Below are 19,341 nucleotides of genomic sequence, written 5' to 3' on the forward strand. Positions count from 1 at the left end.
AAGAATATTATAAATAAAATTTTTGTAAGGATTTCAATAAATATTATATTCAATATCTGATTATCACATTTTGAAGGCAACTTCAACTGTATAATACTAATGATTCTGAAATAAGATCATGCAAAAATACTCATGTTCCTTAATATTGCTGCAAAACCTTGAGTAGTCAAACAAAAAAATTTATTTATTTTTCTGAGTTAGGATACTGCAATTTATTTTCCTTTTGTGATCATTTACACTAAATTGAAAGTTATTTGAAGGGAAAAAATGCTTCTTATTTTTTTTAGTTAAAACCCAATTTAATGTTTTCTGAAAACGGTTTCTTTGTAAATGACTTACACTATGAAGGAATTAATATGGTTGATTACTTGTGCAATTACAGCTGAAAAACTCTTTAGTAGTGTTTAGTATATAAGTACGTATCTGAAAGACGATCTGATTGTGAACTCTTTCCATAACAAAAACACTTAATGAAAACTACAAACAAATCAAACAAAATGTAAGCACCTTAAGATTGCATATCAGTTACTGTATCAATATTTTTTTTATATAAATGACCTGCTCTTGGATTCTAAATGTCAAATGTGCTTACTGCAACAAAACACTGACCAGATAAATACAATGAGACATGCACAACCTCCAAAACTGAAATCACAAAACAAAAGTTGCATTCCATGAAAAGAATAACATCACTGCTTCCTTTAAAGTCAAAAGTAAATAAAACCACAAAATATTGAGGATCAACTGACTATATTCAATATTGTCAAAAATATTCATACTGTAAGTATAATGAGTTATGTACACAATAAAATTATTTCAAATGTCTTCACCCTTGTTTGGAATAGTTTAAGTATGTGCATAGATGCTGGAACAAAATTTATGCGACAAAATGTCAACTTTGGCTTGCCACATGCATAACATACACTTGTTTGAAAACTTAGTACACTAGAAAGTTCTTATTTTCATGCAACACCAAAACTATAACCATCTGGCATTTTTAAACTTATATTTAAAAAATATTTAACAATTATTTACAGTATCACAGGTTTTTACAACTAAAGTATAATTAATTCAATGCATTTTTAACACTGATGGAGGCATAATCTATGATTATTTATTAAATAAACTATTAAAATTTAAAATCATCACCACCCAAAATCAAACATTATTATTAGTTGCACAAACTTCTTCCACAGCACAGAGATTTAAATTCCAAAATAAATCTACGGATTAATATAGCAAGAGGGTAAACTGACTTTGCCGTAACTGCAACTTAATACAAGAAATTGAAAGTTATATAACAAGAAGTGTTCAAAATTGTACAAACTAGTACATAATAAAATTGTACATTAGTGCTGGCTAACCACAGGTTTACATCTTCAAACCCAACCTAACAGAACCAAAGTAAAAGTTCCAATAAACATAACAAAATGTTCTGTTTCCAACCAATGTGACGATCATGTGGTGATCGCCACATTTGTTTCGTGTTAAGAGGTGCTCCGCGTGGATTTGTTTTCGGAACACGCCTGGTCTCACACAGGTCTGGTAGTTGAGCTAAATGCCGCGAGGTGAGCCACGTGATGGTGTGCAAGTTTTTCTGGTAGTATTCCTGTCGGTCGCTAGAGCGCTCTGTGTCTTGGCACGCGCCTGATGTGCTTTGATGCGTCCAGTTGCGGGAGTGTGAAGTGGTTTGATTGTCTTTGAGTGAGCTTCAGAGGAAGCGCTTTGCTTCGGCGCAGGGACTGGATGGCTATGACTTGACGAGTGCACAATATTGCAATATTGTCATATTGCAATTTTACTGGAAGTTGTGCGTGACATACTGTAGAAGCTTGTTAAGACATACAAAGGAGTGTTGTGTGGTAAAAAATGTGAGTTGGGCGTGGCAACGATGTTCAAAATTCAACGTTGGTGATAGCTACTGCGTCCAGGATTAATACAGAATGGGCTAAATTAATATCGTTCACTGGTTATTTGTCGCTGTGATTTTACACCGACATCTTGGGAGTTTTCGTCGAAAGGGAATGTTGCATTGTGGTGTGCAACAGCTGGCCACGTTGGTCCTGAAATGAAATGGCAAGGTGCAGTGTCCGCCATTTCATGTTCATTAGCTACATTATGTGAGCATGATTTTATCTCATGAGAGTTTCTTTGTCCAGCGATTCAAACCGCACTTTTCACTCCCCAAGTACTTATGTGAGTTTCGCAAAACTGTTTTGGTGGTTAGTACATTGAGTTTTACAATCAAAAGAAACTATCACATTTTGTTTGCAAAAAATAATGTCTGCCATGGATATTGTGTCAAACAAAGTTAAATGCCTGCTGGCACTAATATTTAAATCTGCACTATCATGAAAAGTTGGATTCAAAATTATATTCAATAATAAAAAGGTTAGTTAAATCAATATTTTGTATTCTGATAGTTGGTTATAAAATACAAGATAATGATAAAGTGTTGTAAACAACAGGTTCAAAGTTAAGTCATAGCAAAGAATCAATTTTCAGAGTGGAAATTACCCAGTAGTAGGTGCTCACAAACAAGACTTTAGGCTTTAAAATGATTTGTTTGAAAGACATTACAGTGAGATTTTCTAATTTCTTGAACTCATTAATATTTATTGTAATAAAGTATTAATTTGTTTGAAAGACATTATTATGATAATGTATTATATTTTGGGTCTCTCTAATATTTCTTGTGATAAAGTAAAAGTTTATTGGAAAGTCATTATAGTGAGATTTGCCTATATCATGAGCTCATTAATATTTATGGTGATAAAGTAAAAAAGAGGCCTAAGAGAGAAATGTTTGGTACAAGGGCTCACAATTGAGTGTGTTATTATTCATTTTAATATTTTATTTTTAATCAATTCTTGTTTTGATGTATTTATTTTTATACATGAGATTATTTATATTTACATAATGTTATATGGGTAAAGCATGAGTTGGCCAAGCAATAGCGTTTCATACAGTGGCTTCATGCTTGAAAGTAAATTTTGTCAACAATAATATACCAATTACTTGCAAGTAATGGTTATTGAGGGTACGAATAAACTGTGCAGTGTATTAAATGTGCTGCACAGTGATGCAGAAAAATGACCTGTATATGCCAAGTGCTTATAGAGTGTCCTGTTTTATTTGATAAATTATCTGAGTTATTTTATAGCACATTTGCATTTGGTGAGTTTAATTATTTTGCTTGAAAGTCAATGTTAATGATTTCATTAAGTGTTTCATTTTATTTGTTTTAGATATATTAAGACTTTGAGAAAAACACCAATAAAGGTAACTGGTCTTTACACTAATTTTTTATTTGGTATTACTACTTTGCCCACCCTTCCCTTTGCTTTAAATTATAAGGTCCAAAGCAAGGTAGTATATACCACAAAAAAATCACAAAAATGTTCTGGCATTACAGACCAACCGCAGACAAAGTACACAGCATATGATGCAAAAAAAAAACCAAACTATTACATTGTTATAAATCCTAACTTTTTTTTTACAAATATATCATTTTAACAATAAATTAGTAGTAATTATCATTAGTAATTAAAGGAAACAGCATTTATTATTTAAATTTTGTTAAGTATTACTTAAAGAAATTAATTTTCTCTATGCATTTTTGATCATTTTATATTAATTTTTTTGTATAATAAATAGCAACAAATCTACATATTACGAAAGTCTGTCTACAACTAAAAAAAATATATTGTTCGCCGACACTCATAAGTGTAGAATTATTAAATATATGACTGAAAATTGTCATAAGAATTTGGTCTCAATAAACTTGTGTATTAAATGTTTGGCCCACTGCACAGCTAATGAATTACTGCCTGGTGTTTACTATTACAACTTTGGGTACAGGAGCCTGATTTCACAAAATACTTATATTAAAATTAAAAGCTGGTTGACCAAAAAGTTATGTAATGTTACTGAAACAAAAATTTAAAAAAGTCAACAAAAATGTGTACTCAAAAGAATATGCACATACGTATACATGAGGACGATCTCACAAGTACATATTACCTGCTTATGAGCATTGATAGGTGCAGGTAGTCAATATTCTCAATAAGTTCAAATCATAAATGAATACAGTTACCACAAGTAACTTTTTAAAATCTTAGATTGTTTTAATGCTTTTGAGTTCTCCAAAATGTCATTTCAAAACAACCTAGAAAAATTCGGACAGGACAATTAACTCACAAAATCAACAACCAACATTCCATTATCAAACAAAATCTTATCTCTCTGCGTACTTACAGCAAAACGAACAAGAACACCAGGAACAACAAACCTTAATTGTGTAGTAAAGTTAACAGGAATGTCGAACAACTAATACTGGCAGACAGTTAAAATGTCAACCTCAAACCAATAATATGACATGTGGAAGACAAAAAAATCATAATGTCGATAAATTTCATCCCAACCTTCAGAATGGACAGACAATATCTTACAAGGACTGTGGGCAGCAGCATTAATTAAATACAAATGCCTATTAGCATCAACAGCATGTTGGCTACTCGGGTGGTGTTCTTCAGTCGTGAAAGAATATGCTCTTCAACTGCGCTTCACATACCCTTCTCACCTCATCTGCAAAAGAAATAAATTGTGATTTTGACATTTAAAATTGTTCTGAAAGACTTTTGGACGTAATATAAAAAAAACGCAAAATGTCCATCAGGTACATCACTTTATTGCAGGAAAAAAATAAATCAATGATTCCACTACTGAATAAATTTAGAGGAGATACTTTGAAAGGTGCGTAAGTTTATTCACTTGTTTTATCTTTATTGCAAGCAAGCACTTTGCTTTACATATTGAAAATAAATTTTGTAAAACCTTCTTAAGAATATCCCACGTAAAAAAATTTCCTTCATAATAAGTGTACAAAATTTAGTACTTGACCTATAAATACATAGAATTGTAAATAACATAGATTATAAATAACAGGGTTTTCACTGTATCATGCACATGTATCATCACCCTTACAATGCATTCCACAATAGCCAGAAAAACAATTCATGTGTGTGAAAAATAAATATAGTAATATACAGCAAAACCCCTTATTTGCACTTTTCATGGGGACAAAGTAAAAAAGTGTAAATAAAGGGAAAATAAATAAATATGTTTAAGTTAATTAAAATACAGTCGCATCCTGCAGCGTTCAGAACAAATACGGGCTACATTACACATACGCATTGCACCACAGTAAAAAAATTAAAAAAAAAAGGTCGCTAATTGATGGAAATTTACCGTCAATAGCGCGCAGTGCGCGGAGAAAGGTCATTGTACTCGGTCAGCTGTTGTTACAGCGCGGCGTAGCCGCCGGCTGGCTCTCTCTGTTCGCTGAGTTGCGCATGCGCAGTATAACTCACTCAACGCTCCGCCCAGACTCGTGACCTTCCATCAGCAGCCAGCCAATAGATGCGAGCTTAGCGGAAAAAAATATAAGCTCCACCTCCCGTGTACCAGTTTTGTCCTGTTCTAATACCAGTTTATTGGTATACGCACCAGTTTTCTCGCTGCCGTGACATGTTCAAGTTTACGTTCATCTTGATGACTTGATACCAATAATTAATTATTTACGATCACCAGAAATAAATGGTTAGTTTAAAAAATATGCGTCAACTGTACAATACTTCCGAAATTATAAAATACGTATAAAACAGTTACCAAGACTCCGCTCATTTTATCTTGTGAAGTTTATGTCTCGTACCAGTATTTCGGCTAAGTTGTGACATAAATACAGTATCAGAACTTACAAGCAGCCACGTAATATTCCCGACATTCCCGTTACATTTATACATTCATGAGTTTACGTTTTTCCCTAGTACATTTTAGATTTTCACCTGCAAAAATTACTCGGACTTTTACACGCCTAGGATTAAATTATTAAATGTTTATAAATAAAAGCAACTTTTAATGTTATAAAATATGTATATTTTGCGATTGAAAATGTTCATTGTCGACTATAAACGTTACGTTTTTAGGCCTACTAGCTAATCTTATCAACACTTAAAGTACCCACGGTATTTTTTTTATTTGAACAAACATATTGTGTATTAATTATTATTTTATTGATATAAAATATAAAAAAATGTAAACACGGAGCTTACAACACTGCCTTCAGTGCCGATATTTTTTATTTTTTTTTTTTTTTAAACGTTTGATTAGGTCAAGTGTTGTTTCTGCACGAATAGGATATAATTTTGATTGAAAATACATCAGCATAATATATAGTCACGGCAGGTCATTTCCCGTGGCAGCAGGACACGGCAACGGCAATTCATTTTCCGCGGCAGCGGTGGGAAAATGGTGTTGGGGGAGGGGGGGGGGGGGGGGGGGGTTGCCACAAATGGACGTAATTTGGCCTCGCTGGTTCGTACGTACAACTCGGTTGTAAGGACAAATTTTGGAAAACTGTGAGTGTACGTAGAATCGAGGTTTCACTGTATGTGATTAAAATATCGTCCAGAAACTCGACAGCGCTCGCAGCGCAAATAGAGCCAGCACAACTTCATCGCCATCTTGTAATGTGTTTGTTGTGGTTTTCGATATGAACGCAATCTTTGACGCGTTTCACATGTTTATTCTCGGACAATTCTTTTACAGTTTCATCATCTGTGGCAATTGCACCAAGTTGTTTATGGTTGTTACGTGACGTAAATAGCGGGATGGATTCGATTTTTGAGACGTAATTCGCGTGAAAGTATTGTATTGGACTAAATGGGAACTAAACGGGACCTGAATAATATAGTGCAAATAACGGGAAAACGTAAATAACGGTAACGCAAATAAGGGGTTTCACTGTAGCTGACTCACCGTTGATCTCAATGAGATTGGCGTTCTTCTGATGTATGACAACGTAAAATTCCCGAAGATTGGACAACTTGCCCACCACCCAGTAGTCAGTCATAGTTTTGAGTATCACTTCTCCTGTGCTAGACATTCTGAAAGGAATCAGGACCTATTGTAAATCCAAGCCATTTAACACAGTTTGCAATCAGTAGCTAACTTAAATTCAATACATATGTTAAACACGTACTCTTCTGCAAACTTATTTGTATCACATGCACAGAAATACAAAAATGACAGGAAAATTATGCTTATTCTGTGAAGCATGCTGTGAAGGAACTTTACTAGAATAGAAACTATAAAAACAACTAATCCTTAGGGACACTATTTTATGTTTGAGTTTTAGGAAAAAAAAAATTTTTTAAAGGAGATTTTAGTGTTATTGTTATAGTTTCAATTTTTTATATATTAACTTTAATCATTAAAAAAAGAGTATTATTCAACAAATATGAAACTAAATTATTTCACCAAAATATTCTCAATTTGTCTGACATCTGGTGAAGTAAGTAAAAAAATTATTAACAAGCCCGTCTAGAACAGAACTACACAAGAAAAAATAGGGAATTTTTTTTTGTTTTTCAAAAAGTCCCATCGGCCATCATTAATTAAAAAATGTGTTACTTATGATTAAACAATAAAATATTAATTTTTTAAAACTACTTACATTCTGGTACAAAATTCATGATAAATAAATTATATTCTATGAATTTAACATTATAAAAGATATTAAGTTACATTTAGATACATTAGTTACATTTCTATGCTAAATGGTGTATTAACACTGAAAGTGTTATATGTTGTATTGATATGCTTTGTGGTGTTTTGCGGTTTTATCACAATTCACCACATAATTGTGTCCCTATTAATACTACCGTATTTACTCGCATATAGGTCGCACCCATAATTTGAGGTCTTGTATTTGGTATTTAAGATTCCCCCCATATAGGTCGCACCGGTAATTCATTACACATACACATTGCACCACAGTAAAAAAAATAAAAAAAAGGGCCGCAAATTGATGGAAATTGACTGTCAATAGCGCGCCGTGCGCGGAGAAAGGTCATTGTACTCGATCAGCTGTTGTTACGACGCGGCATAGCCGCCGGCTGGCTCTCTCTGTTCTCTGAGTTGCGCATGCGCAGTATAACTCACTCAACGCTCCGCCCAGACTCTTGACCTTCCATCAGCAGCCAGCCAATAGATGCGAGCTTAGCGGAAAAAAATATAAGCTCCACCTCCCGTGTACCAGTTTTGTCCAGTTCTAACACCAGTTTATTGGTATATACACCCGTTTTCTCGCTGCCGTGACATGTTCAAGTTTACGTTCATCTTGATGTCTTGATACCAATAATTAATTATTTACGATCCCCAGAAATAAATTGCTAGTTTAAAAAATATGCGTCAACTGTACAATACTTCCAAAATTATAAAATACGTATTAAACAATTACCAAGACTCTGCTCATTTTATCTTGTGAAGTTTGTCTCGTACCAGTATTTCAGCTAAGTTGTGACATGAATACAGTATCAGAACTTAACAATCAGCCACGTTTATACATTCGTGAGTTTACGTTTTTCCCTCGTGCATTTTAGATTGTCTCCTGCTATAATTACTCGGACTTTTACACGCCTAGGCTTAAAATATTACATGTTTAGAAATAAAAGCAACTTTTCATGTTATAAAATATGTATATTTTGTGATTTAAAATGTTCATTGCCGACTATAAACGTTACGTTTTTCAGGATGTTTTTAGGCCTACTAGCTAATCTTATCTACTCTTAAAGTACCCACGGTATTTTCTGGTTGTTTATGGTTGTTACGTGACGTAAATAGCGGGATGGATTTGATTTTTGAGACATAATTCGCGTGAAAGTATTGTATTGGACTAAATTGTAACTAAACGGGACCTGAAGAATATAGTGCAAATAACGGGAAAACATAAATAACGGTAACGTAAATAAGGGGTTTTGCTGTATGTGTACATTGTAAATAAATTTGCCTATACCTATATAAACTTTTTCGCATTTTAAAGCAAAATATTGCAAAAAAAAATTCCTCAAAAATTTAAAAAAATTTTTCTTCACATATAGGTCGCACTTCATTTTTTCCCCATCAAATCTGGTAAAATTGCCGCGACCTATATGCGAGTAAATACGGTATATAGTATATACAATAAAATTAATATTTGAGGGTGTGATGATGTAATAAACAATTATTTAATAAATATGAAATAAATGTTCTGATTGGAAACAAATATATTATTCTCTAAAAAAAAAAGCTCTATATCTAAACTATCAGTTTCAATTCTTAAATATTGAACATCAACAAACGACATTAGGGTGACCCTAACACAGAACAACCTAGAACATAGTCTGTCGAACTTATGATGGCTTCAAACGCAAGACAGCTATGAACATAAGACTAACTCAAATGGAATATTAATTAATACAGATAACCTTATGTGTAAGACACTAAAATATAAGACAACCTCAACTGTAACCAAAAGGATTGGCATGACTGTCATGTCACTGACTAGGAGCCATTTTCTAAAAGATTCCATAACTGGGGAACACCTACATATAGTTATTATACTGTCCAATTCTTAAATATTTTTTTTTCATTAAAAACTGGAATTTGCAAATATATATATATATATATATATAATTTCAATATGACTGGTGAACCTACATGAGGAACTCTCATTTTTGTTTCGTTTGTATGACCATCCTCTAACTACAATCGGTGAACTAAAATCCGGCATTGTTCAGATTTTTTTTACAGTTGATTTTTTTTTTTTGCAGGTTACGTATTACATTTGCACAATACTGATTATCACCACGTACATAATAGAGCAGTTTATAACAACTTGTTTTAAATAGCACTGTACTGTATTATAATACTTTTTGGTATTCCTGTTAAAATTATACTGACATTTCATAATTCAGCCAAATATCTATACAGCACAGCCTTTTTCCCGAGTTAAATATTTTACTACAGCTTAAAGAACACCCAGCAACCTGCTCTTGTCGGAGTTGATGTCCGCGAGCAGGCGCAGGACTTCGAGGCACACGCCCACGTTGCCGCTGCGCCGGGCGTCCAGGTGCACCGTGCTCTTCTGCGCCAGGTTCAGCTGGTTGAAGTACACGAAGCGGGGGCCCGGGTCCGTGGGGCTGGCCCCGGAGCCCGCCTGCTTGCCGCACTGCTCCGCCACCTCCGACACCAGAGCCGTCAGCTGGGGCCCCACGAACACGTCCATGCGCTTGAACATCTCCATGCAGAGCGGAGACGTCCCTGCCGACAGCACTCGCTTCAGACGCCCTTCCGGCTCACGCGACGAACATCACAGTTCCAGCAGACCCGGACAATCTCGACACCGCATCCAAGCAGTTTCCTGCTGGAACGCTGGGTTATAATTTATGATGCAGAGCCATCAGGATAATTAGCACATCACCCTAACTAAATTTTCTCCTTCCCATTTTGAACTACATTGGGCACTATCCCTGTTGCTAGGGGTCTGATAGTATGCAAAAAATATTAGGTATTCGTGAATAATTTGAATTTTTATTTTTATTTTATTCAAACATGGATTTGCAGAAGCCTAGATGTTGCCTGAAGGAACCCCCCCCTTACACACAAACACACACACACACTGAAGCCTTCCCCACACACAATCAGTCTTGTGGTTGCTGTTGCTGTGGATGTATCGTTTCATCGAAACGATACATACAGATACAGAAACTTTGGATTTTGCAAGTGAAGTTGCACTTTCAGTTAGAAAACAAAAAAAAATAGTAAAACCACCAAAGAGTATAAACAAAGATGTCTGTCAGGACACCCAGCAGATGGACTGATGGACTGACGGTTTGGACTGGCAAGACGCTGTTTCCACAATCAACAGTTTGGACTGATGGTGCTCAAACCAAGAGTCTGATTTGATTGAAAAACCTTCAGTTCGTCAGTTCCACCTGATCAGGCCATCGTCCTTGCACACACACTGCAGTTCCGACTGAACAGTTCCAACTGATAAGACCGAACTGATCATGTGTGGTGGCCGTTAAGTTCTCCAACTGTGAATGTTCGGCTTACCAAATACCATTGTCGTGAGCCTAGTGACTAGACTTGCTTCGCGTAAGGTGAAACGGTTACATTGTCAGAAAGTGTTCCCATCAAGCTAAATCTTAGTAAACTGTACATAAACAAAAATAAATTGCTTCAATGGAAACTCATTTCAAAAACATAACTTCTTGTAAAACACAAAGTCAAATAAATACGTCTCTTGATGTGCTAAGTTGAAGGCCCATGCAAGTATTCTAAATTTCAAATATCAAAATCAAAACCTATTATTCACACTCAATTTAATACACTTATACTTTGAAATAACAAATATTTGATTGTGTACATATCACCTTGTGTGAGTATCCACATTGTGGTTACGAAACATTTTTGTAGAACATGAGTGTGAACATATTAACATAAAATCTAGGTATTAATACACCTTAATAAATTATAAAATTCAGATGATGGAAAAATGTGTGAACTTGAAATTTTTTGACGAGTTGAAACCAGTGAGGACTATGAATTTTTACAATGCTGCAAAAAATTTAAAAGCATACCACTTTCATAATTTTTTTTTAACTATTAAGTAATAACTATTAACCTGAAATTTCTAATGTCCCTGAATGAAAGCAAGTACAAATTGTGCTTAATATAATTTTAAATAATATCATAAAAAAATTTTATAAAATGTTTTTCCACATTCTTGCTATTTACACCCAAGTTTGTCCACCTACTTTCTATTCAGTTTCCACAGTAAATTTCAAAAGTGTTTAGATAAGTCTGAATGGTCTGAGCATACACATACAAAATACAAATGAGACAACACACTTCTTTAAACACATAGAATTAGGAATGTCCAAAAAAATTTGCTTATACTTTGATGACAGTAACTGCCCATTTGCAAACATGAAACAAAGAGTTGTTCTTACTTGTTCAGGTACTTTAATTTACTGTATTGAATGGTGAGAGTGAATATAAATTTTTTTGGCCATGCTGTGGCACTGACACTTTTAAGTTAAAATATTGTGAAGAGTTAAAAACCAATATTGCAGTAATACAGCCAAATTCAACGGCTTCCTTTCTTCGGGAAAGTTGAAAACTTAACATTTAATAAACTGAAATGATTATAAAAAAATTTCACCTCTATTTTTAATTTTTGATGAGAGGTTTCATAGTAAAAAAGGATCAACTTGACCCAACAATATTCAAACACAGTCTTTCCTGAAAATAAAAATTATCATGCAATGTCAGTCTTTTTTTTTTTTACTCAATGAAAAATATAGGTAATTTATCTTGTACTTCTTGATTCTATATTTAATTCTTTGTTCCATTTTAATTTGTTTGAGTAGTTGAACACTATATATAAATGATGTCATAATTGATAAGTTTCCAGGCAGTGAACAGAAGGAAAAAAACATAAAAAAAACCTCCAACCCCACCACAGAGATGGCATGCAGAATCAAATGAGATTGTGGCTTATTACTACAAATGCATATAAAATGACTGGACATGTTGATTCTTAGATCTTACAAACGTTCTACTATTTGCATTATATATCCTTTGCTTATTTCAAAATTTGTATAATGTAATCCAGATAGGTGGTTCACAGAATATTTATGTTAAAAAAAGAATTACTAATTCAAGATATATCATGCACACAAATTTTATTTTGTTTATATATATATGTATATAAAAATAAAAGTAATTTTGATAGTTTAGACAAAGGTTCAGAGTTCCCTACCATCCACAAACATGCAGAGCGTAGCACTAAGGGCTCGATAAACTATCAAATGATACATCTCCGGGCCGGTGGAGTTGTTCACGTAGACCTTGGGTATCTTCCCCATGCTTCCCGCGCTGTCCTGCAGGTTGGACGGTCCAGACACAAACCTGAAACAAGGCAACTGGGCCCCGTCATTTGTGTGGCAGAAACGGGCACATACACACCCAATACAAGGTACAGAACTAAACTTGATGCTGATGGCTGTAGTACTTCGCCGCAGAGCAGAGACAATACAACAAAATAATAAAGTTCATCAGATAGCTTATTACTGTTTCCACAGAAAATAAATGGTAATGCCAATAAAGATTTATGGGTTTACTTTTTTTTTTAAATCTGTGTAAAAATTTAAAAAAAAATTAATTTACAAAAAAAGATTTAAACATTATCAAAGTATTGTGTGGCAAAAAAATAAGTATAAATTATGATATAGGTGTACGAGATTTGGCTACAAAAAAATAACCGTACTGATTTTTTAACAGACCAACAGCACGGGCCTCAAGGTGAAATGACACAATGAGTCATCATCCCCTCTCTCCATTCCCGTCACCCAACCAACACGTCGTGGTCTTCCTTTGTATCAGACCATGTATTATCTGTCACGTTGTTGAAAAAATGCTTTCCATTTTGAAAGAGCAATGGATTAATGTGAAATTTTTTAGTGAAACTTAAAAAGTCCGTCACAGAGGCCCATTCTTTGTTGTAACAATTGTATGGTGATGAACCACTAAATTTAAAGTGGTTTACTTTAAACAGTTCAAAGAGGGACAAGAAGATGTCCAGGGCAACCCTCAACATCAACAACAGATGAAAAGAATAAAAAAAATTGGTGATTTAATCAGAAAATACTGACAGCTGAGTGCTGTTGAGATTGTAAGAACTGATGAAGAAACAGTTAGGCTGATTTTACATGAACATTTTCATATGAGGAAAGATTGTTCAAAAATGGTACTCAAGAACCTTATGCCTGAACAAAAAGACCCTCAAATGAAAATTTGTGCTGACACACTGGAAACCATAAAAAATAACCTTCAATTTCTTGAAAAAGTAATAATGTAATGAATCATGATTTTTCACTTTGATTCGGAAACAAAGCACCAATAAATGCACTGGAAAAGCTCCAATTCATCGAGACTGAAGAAAGCTCAAATGTTAAAATCAAAATTTGAAGCAATGATGATTGTATTTTAAGACATACACGGGACTGTGCGTGTGAATTGAGTGCCTGAAGGTCGAATTGTGAATAAGGAATATTATCTTTAAGTCCTATCCACGCTCCAAGAACAGAGTAAAAAGAAAGTGTCATGGGTTGTGAAAAAACAGGTCATGGAGTCTTCATCAGGACAATGTCTCGGTCCATACTGCATTGGTTGTCAAGTTGTTTTTTGCTAAGCACAGGATCCCAATGTTGGATCATCCACCCTACTCACAAGTTCTTGCTCCGTCTGATTTTTTTTTTGTTTACAAAAGTTTAATCTGCACTGAAAGGAACCAGATTTGAGACGTTTGAAGCTGTAAAAGAAAAAGTGACAAGAGACCATGAACATGCTTTCAGAAGATGACTTCAAACACTGCTTTGACCAGTGGAAAATTCGCTAGGAGGGGTGTAAAGATCGGGGAGAGGAGAATATTGAAGGGGATAATATTACAATTGTGAAGATGTAAAAATAAAGAATGTTATAGCCCTTATCTGGTTTTATTAGCCAAATCTCGTATAATCTGAAATGACACAACTTGCCTAAACTTAGTTGCAATGAAAAAGTGTACTTCAAACACGAACACCAACATCACAGAGAAGAAGTGCTCATAAAAACAATTTACATACCTATTATTTGTATCTGTTGAGTGAACAATAAGTATGTTGATACTAACATTATCTGTGTACTGAATGTGGTTACATGCAATCGCCACAAATATATGATATAGAAATTCAAGGAAATTTCAAGAATTTCAAGAACCAAAATTATGTAATTGAGGTTCGGTAAATGAAAGAAAAGTAATGAAAATAAATCAGAGCATAAACATTATTTACTAGGAGTGTATTCTATGCATGATATCAACATTTCTGATATACAGTTCTTCACATCACCACCCACACAGGGTGGTTGAGATTTATGGTCAATTTTTCTGAAGCTGGTAAACTACACTCCATACACCAATCCCTCACTTGCATGACTAATGCGTTCCTAAAAATGTTTGTGTTATCCGAAATCACTTTTTCTGAAGCACTGGTATCCATAAATAGCAAGGCTAATTTACTTAATGTGTTCCAAAATATGAAGGGAAATATTATTTACACAATATAAATGCGTACAATAACTCTCAACAATAAATGTCACACCATTTATCTTTATAAACCTACCATCGAATTCTTTGTATGACAAATATGACACAATGTAAAGGGAGATAGGTGGTTATGTACCTACCGTCAGTCGGCTGTTTGGCTTGCCCATCCGGGTGTGAACTTCAACTCACGTTGCGTACCTTTCCACGAACTTTTCAAACCATCCTTCACTGGCAGTGTAACCGATATTACTGTCTGGATATTTACATTTTAATTTTTAAAAAATTAAAGTTTTTATTTGTGTCTCACCGCTTGGTTCACACCAGTCCTGTCAGCCTGTGATTTTTTTTCATTGCACCATTCATTTAAAAACCTTTTCCATGTGAATCATCTGTTTATTTCTGTTCCGGTATCTAATGTCAAATATGTTCCCGCTAGTAAACCAACAGCATCAGACTTATATAAACATTTGATAGAGCCCTTATTTAGTACGATTGTGCTCACAGTTGACTTGCTTAAAACTAAAGTGTGACCAACATAAGTGTGGCCTTCATGAGATTCTGCATGCCGTAATACTTCTAGTTTGTCTCACTTGGAAGCCATGATTCCACTATGATTCCAACTGCAGGTGCTTGTGCACATACAGTTACTGGCAGACGAATGGGCAGATGTTGCTTGTGTTTAAGCTGTGCGAGTTACCTGCTACTGGCTAGACTGAAGTTCATCACGGCCCAGTCTGTGGCCGGGTGACAACAGTAGGGCACAGCAACATATGCACAGACGTAAAAACATTTGGTCCTTTACATAGCTGATGTTTGTACAATAGCCGATAGCGTAGTCAGATCTGCACGTACATTTTTTCCCCCCTTGTATGACTAACTGTATGCCATGGTACATCTGTTGTTTACCGAGTTGAAGCAGACTGTGGCGTCATCCCCAATTTTTATTTTCCTGTGGTGATTTCATGGTAACTGAAATTTACAGATGTACTATTCAAGACTGGGGAAGTAAAAGTAGCATCGTGCTAAATTAATTCGTGCAATCTGATGACATGCTAAGTGAGGGATTGGTGTGTTGAGTGGGGTAAGAGGGTGGGGCAAAGAGTTGAAAGGGAAAGCCTAGAAACAGAAGGGAGAACTCTAGGGAAGTTTTCAAGGAGAGAAGGAGAACGGAAAGGGGAAATAACTTGACGGTAGTGAAAACGATAGTGGAATGGAATGTCTTGGTTGGAGAGTGTGTAATGGCAAGGAGGGTGGCTCAATTCAGGAGAAGAGTGACGAATTTAGGGTGAATGCCTGCCACCGGACTTGTGCCCAAATTCAGCAGCCTTTTAATCAACAAGAAAGGGAAAAATAACCATGTGCTGTTTTGTTGGAATTTACAAAAATAGATAATATGGTAAATATATACATGTACCTAAATTTAGATATTACCACAACAGATAAAAATATTAACAGCCACTAAATGTTTTAAAATAAATGATTAACCTAAAAAATAGTTGTGAACACAGCAATATAGAGATGCATGTGTTTTGATTCTTTAACAAAGAAACTCACATAGAACACACATCAGTACCTCAATTCGTGCTTATTATGAAGGTGTGGTTCAGACCAAAACAAAGATTGAGAATAATATTTATTTGTTCTACAGATCAAAAATATTTTATGACACAAAATTCAAGGGCTCATGCCAAAATTCAAGCACATTTCTGATTTTCCAAACACAGAAACTAAACAAGGGCATCTGTAGATTGATGACATGAACAACGATAATTCTGTGTAAATCTGAAGTTTGACACGCTACTGTGTTAAGTTCAGTATTTTTTTTTTAAATGCTTGTTGTTTTACAAATATTTGCTTCCAAGCTAATGTAACATTTGATCCCCTACTACTTTATTTTTAAAAATTCAAAAATACTACGTTTTAAAGGTAACTTTCAGAATATATAAAGTACTTTCATTACTAATTATAAAAGTTGAGGCTTTATTGATGTACTTTATAACAAGATTCTACAGTATTCAACACTGCACGAGTCTAGACCAGAATCTCAAATTGCACTTGAGCAGGCCTGCTACTTCTCCCCAGGCGGGGGACCATGCGGGCCACGCTCACCTGCCGTAGTGCGTGGTGGTGAAAGGGGAGGCGGGGTGGCGGGGCATGGACCCTCCCTGCAGCTCTGTCTCCAGGTGGGTGGGCAGCAGGCTGGTGACCAGGTACCTGTACACCACCTGCATGTCGTCTGGCTCCAGACCGCTCCTGCCGACACACCAGGGCCCCGGGCGGGGCGTGACGCACCGGCAAGCAGCCAGCACACGGCACCAGTCACAAGTAAACAACTTCTTCGTGTACCACGTTAATTGAATAAAAACATTCACATTATTATCCATATTAGAATGTGTAAATATAAAGATATTACACATTGTTCCACGTGATCAACACACAGACACAAGTCACTATGCACTTGGTCCTGTTAATTTTCATATAGTTCATAATAAATATTTATATTGTATTTTTTTTCAAGAACTTTTTCTAAAATTATCAGCAACTTAATAAAATTTATGACTTTACAGTCTCACAAAGTATTCAAGGGAGTAAATTAAAATAAGTTCACCTAAAAAAAATATTTTTTCCACCGGTCCTATTTGAGAATACACCAATCCCTCGCATAGCACGTCTTCAATTAATGCGAATTCAGTTAGCACGATGTAAATTTTACTGCCCTAGTCTCGAATAGCACGTCTGTAAATTTCAGTTAGCACTAAATCGCCACAGGCTAAAAAAAATCTCGGAAACGACGCGACGTCAGGTATGGAACTCGAGGGGGGAAGAGTGGTTTGGAATGAGAGGGGAAAGAGATGCGCACGCAGATAAACAAACACCGGGCCGTACTGTTGATGCCCGGCCACAGACCAGGCCCTACCGTTGATGCCCGGCTGCAGACCAGGCCGTACCGTACAGAAACCAAAGCAGATGAAATTGGACACGTTTTTTTAAAAAAAAAAGCAAGATGATAGTGTTAATTTCACCCCAGAAAATATTTAACTAACTTTTATGTTTTGTATATGTACATATTGTACATACAGTAAACTCCCGGTATATCGCGCCCCGATTGATCGCAGAATCGGGTATATCGCGGGTCAAACCATGTCCCCCAGTCAGAAATGAATAATAATAATGGAATAAAAGGTTGACAGCCGATTAGGATAATTTTGCGTTGTAACTAACAAACTAAGCATCGGGCAGAAAAAAGCCTAGGCGTAGAAAATGTCCGCAGTAAAATTCTAAACAAGATATCTCCGTACATCATTCCTCTATCTTTTAGGGTTTTCAAATTATGGTCCAATCCAGCCCAGTGATATTTTCTGAAACTCTAGTTCTTAACGTCGCTTTATCTCACAAATGAAGCATCGGACAGGGGACCTGATAAAGCCCACCATCCAGCGACATTGTCCAGCGTGACTCGGCTGGGGATTGATGTTGGATAGGCTTGGTTGTCGGCAAGCGCTGGGTAGGGAGAGACGAGCCGAGAATATGGAGAGGTAGAGATTAGAGCGGGCAGAAACACCAGGGGGAGTGGGGGAGGGAATGTGTTCACGCAGCACACAGGCAGAGCATGAGTCACTTGACTGAGCAGCGTCGCTGCGTACAAGGCAAAATCAGGTAGTCCGGTGTTTAAAATTCCACTCCAGAATCTTAATTGGTACTTTACTGGACATCTGTATATAAATGTTTTGTTACAACTTAAACCTACAGACGTAATATTATTGGGTAATTCATTGTATTATACAAGTTCATCTTTTTACTTTGGTATAATGTTTTAACATTAAATAGTAAAGTAAATCGGCTAGCGTATTTTTAATCTTTGCCCAGGAATTCCCAGTGGTCCAATATTTACGTGAACCATACTGTACCACTTTTGCCGTGAGGTAGTAAACAAGTCCCGGAAATGTTTATGTGTAGCGGTCTCCCGACCTTTAAACAGAGGCTGGGGAATATAACACTTGCCGATCCGAGCCACACACACTCAGCAACTCGACACAGCGTTTGGTGAAATAAGTAAAGACAAAGTTTAACACGGTTTTTAATACAGCGTCACTGATTGCGCTAAAATTAAATTGGCGCAATTTTTGTTTCCCACATGTGACCATTTATAATTTACTGTAAGCATGGATAATAAAGTTTAACCACTTGACACGATAGACGATTCTTTATTTTTTATTGTACGAATGCTAGAATCGTTTTTTTCCTGTATCTGCGGCCTGCTTCTACAAAAGACAAGCTATCTGTAAGTAAATCTAGAATTTTTATTTTGTCAATCAAACTCGGTACTTTGCGATTCATATTCGGTTTGAAGTATCACTACGGCCTTT

General features: G+C 35.5%; 1 protein-coding gene across 2 annotated transcripts in view; it reads right to left on the bottom strand.

The window, feature by feature from the left end:
• Positions 1 to 733: 733 nt before the first annotated feature.
• LOC134530513 (vacuolar fusion protein CCZ1 homolog) overlaps positions 734 to 19,341 on the bottom strand; it is a 33,143-nt gene continuing 14,535 nt past the window's right edge. For both annotated transcript variants that reach the window (XM_063365392.1, XM_063365393.1), the window contains 5 exons: positions 17,084 to 17,227; positions 12,650 to 12,798; positions 9,870 to 10,143; positions 6,820 to 6,947; positions 734 to 4,587 (listed from right to left, as the gene is read on the bottom strand). In XM_063365392.1, coding sequence (XP_063221462.1) covers positions 4,532 to 4,587; positions 6,820 to 6,947; positions 9,870 to 10,143; positions 12,650 to 12,798; positions 17,084 to 17,227 — 751 coding nt within the window. In that variant the 3' untranslated portion in view covers positions 734 to 4,531. The remainder of the gene's footprint in view (positions 4,588 to 6,819; positions 6,948 to 9,869; positions 10,144 to 12,649; positions 12,799 to 17,083; positions 17,228 to 19,341) is intronic.

The sequence above is a fragment of the Bacillus rossius genome, chromosome 3 (assembly GCF_032445375.1).
Source record: "Bacillus rossius redtenbacheri isolate Brsri chromosome 3, Brsri_v3, whole genome shotgun sequence".
In the NCBI taxonomy this organism is placed as follows: domain Eukaryota; kingdom Metazoa; phylum Arthropoda; class Insecta; order Phasmatodea; family Bacillidae; genus Bacillus; species Bacillus rossius.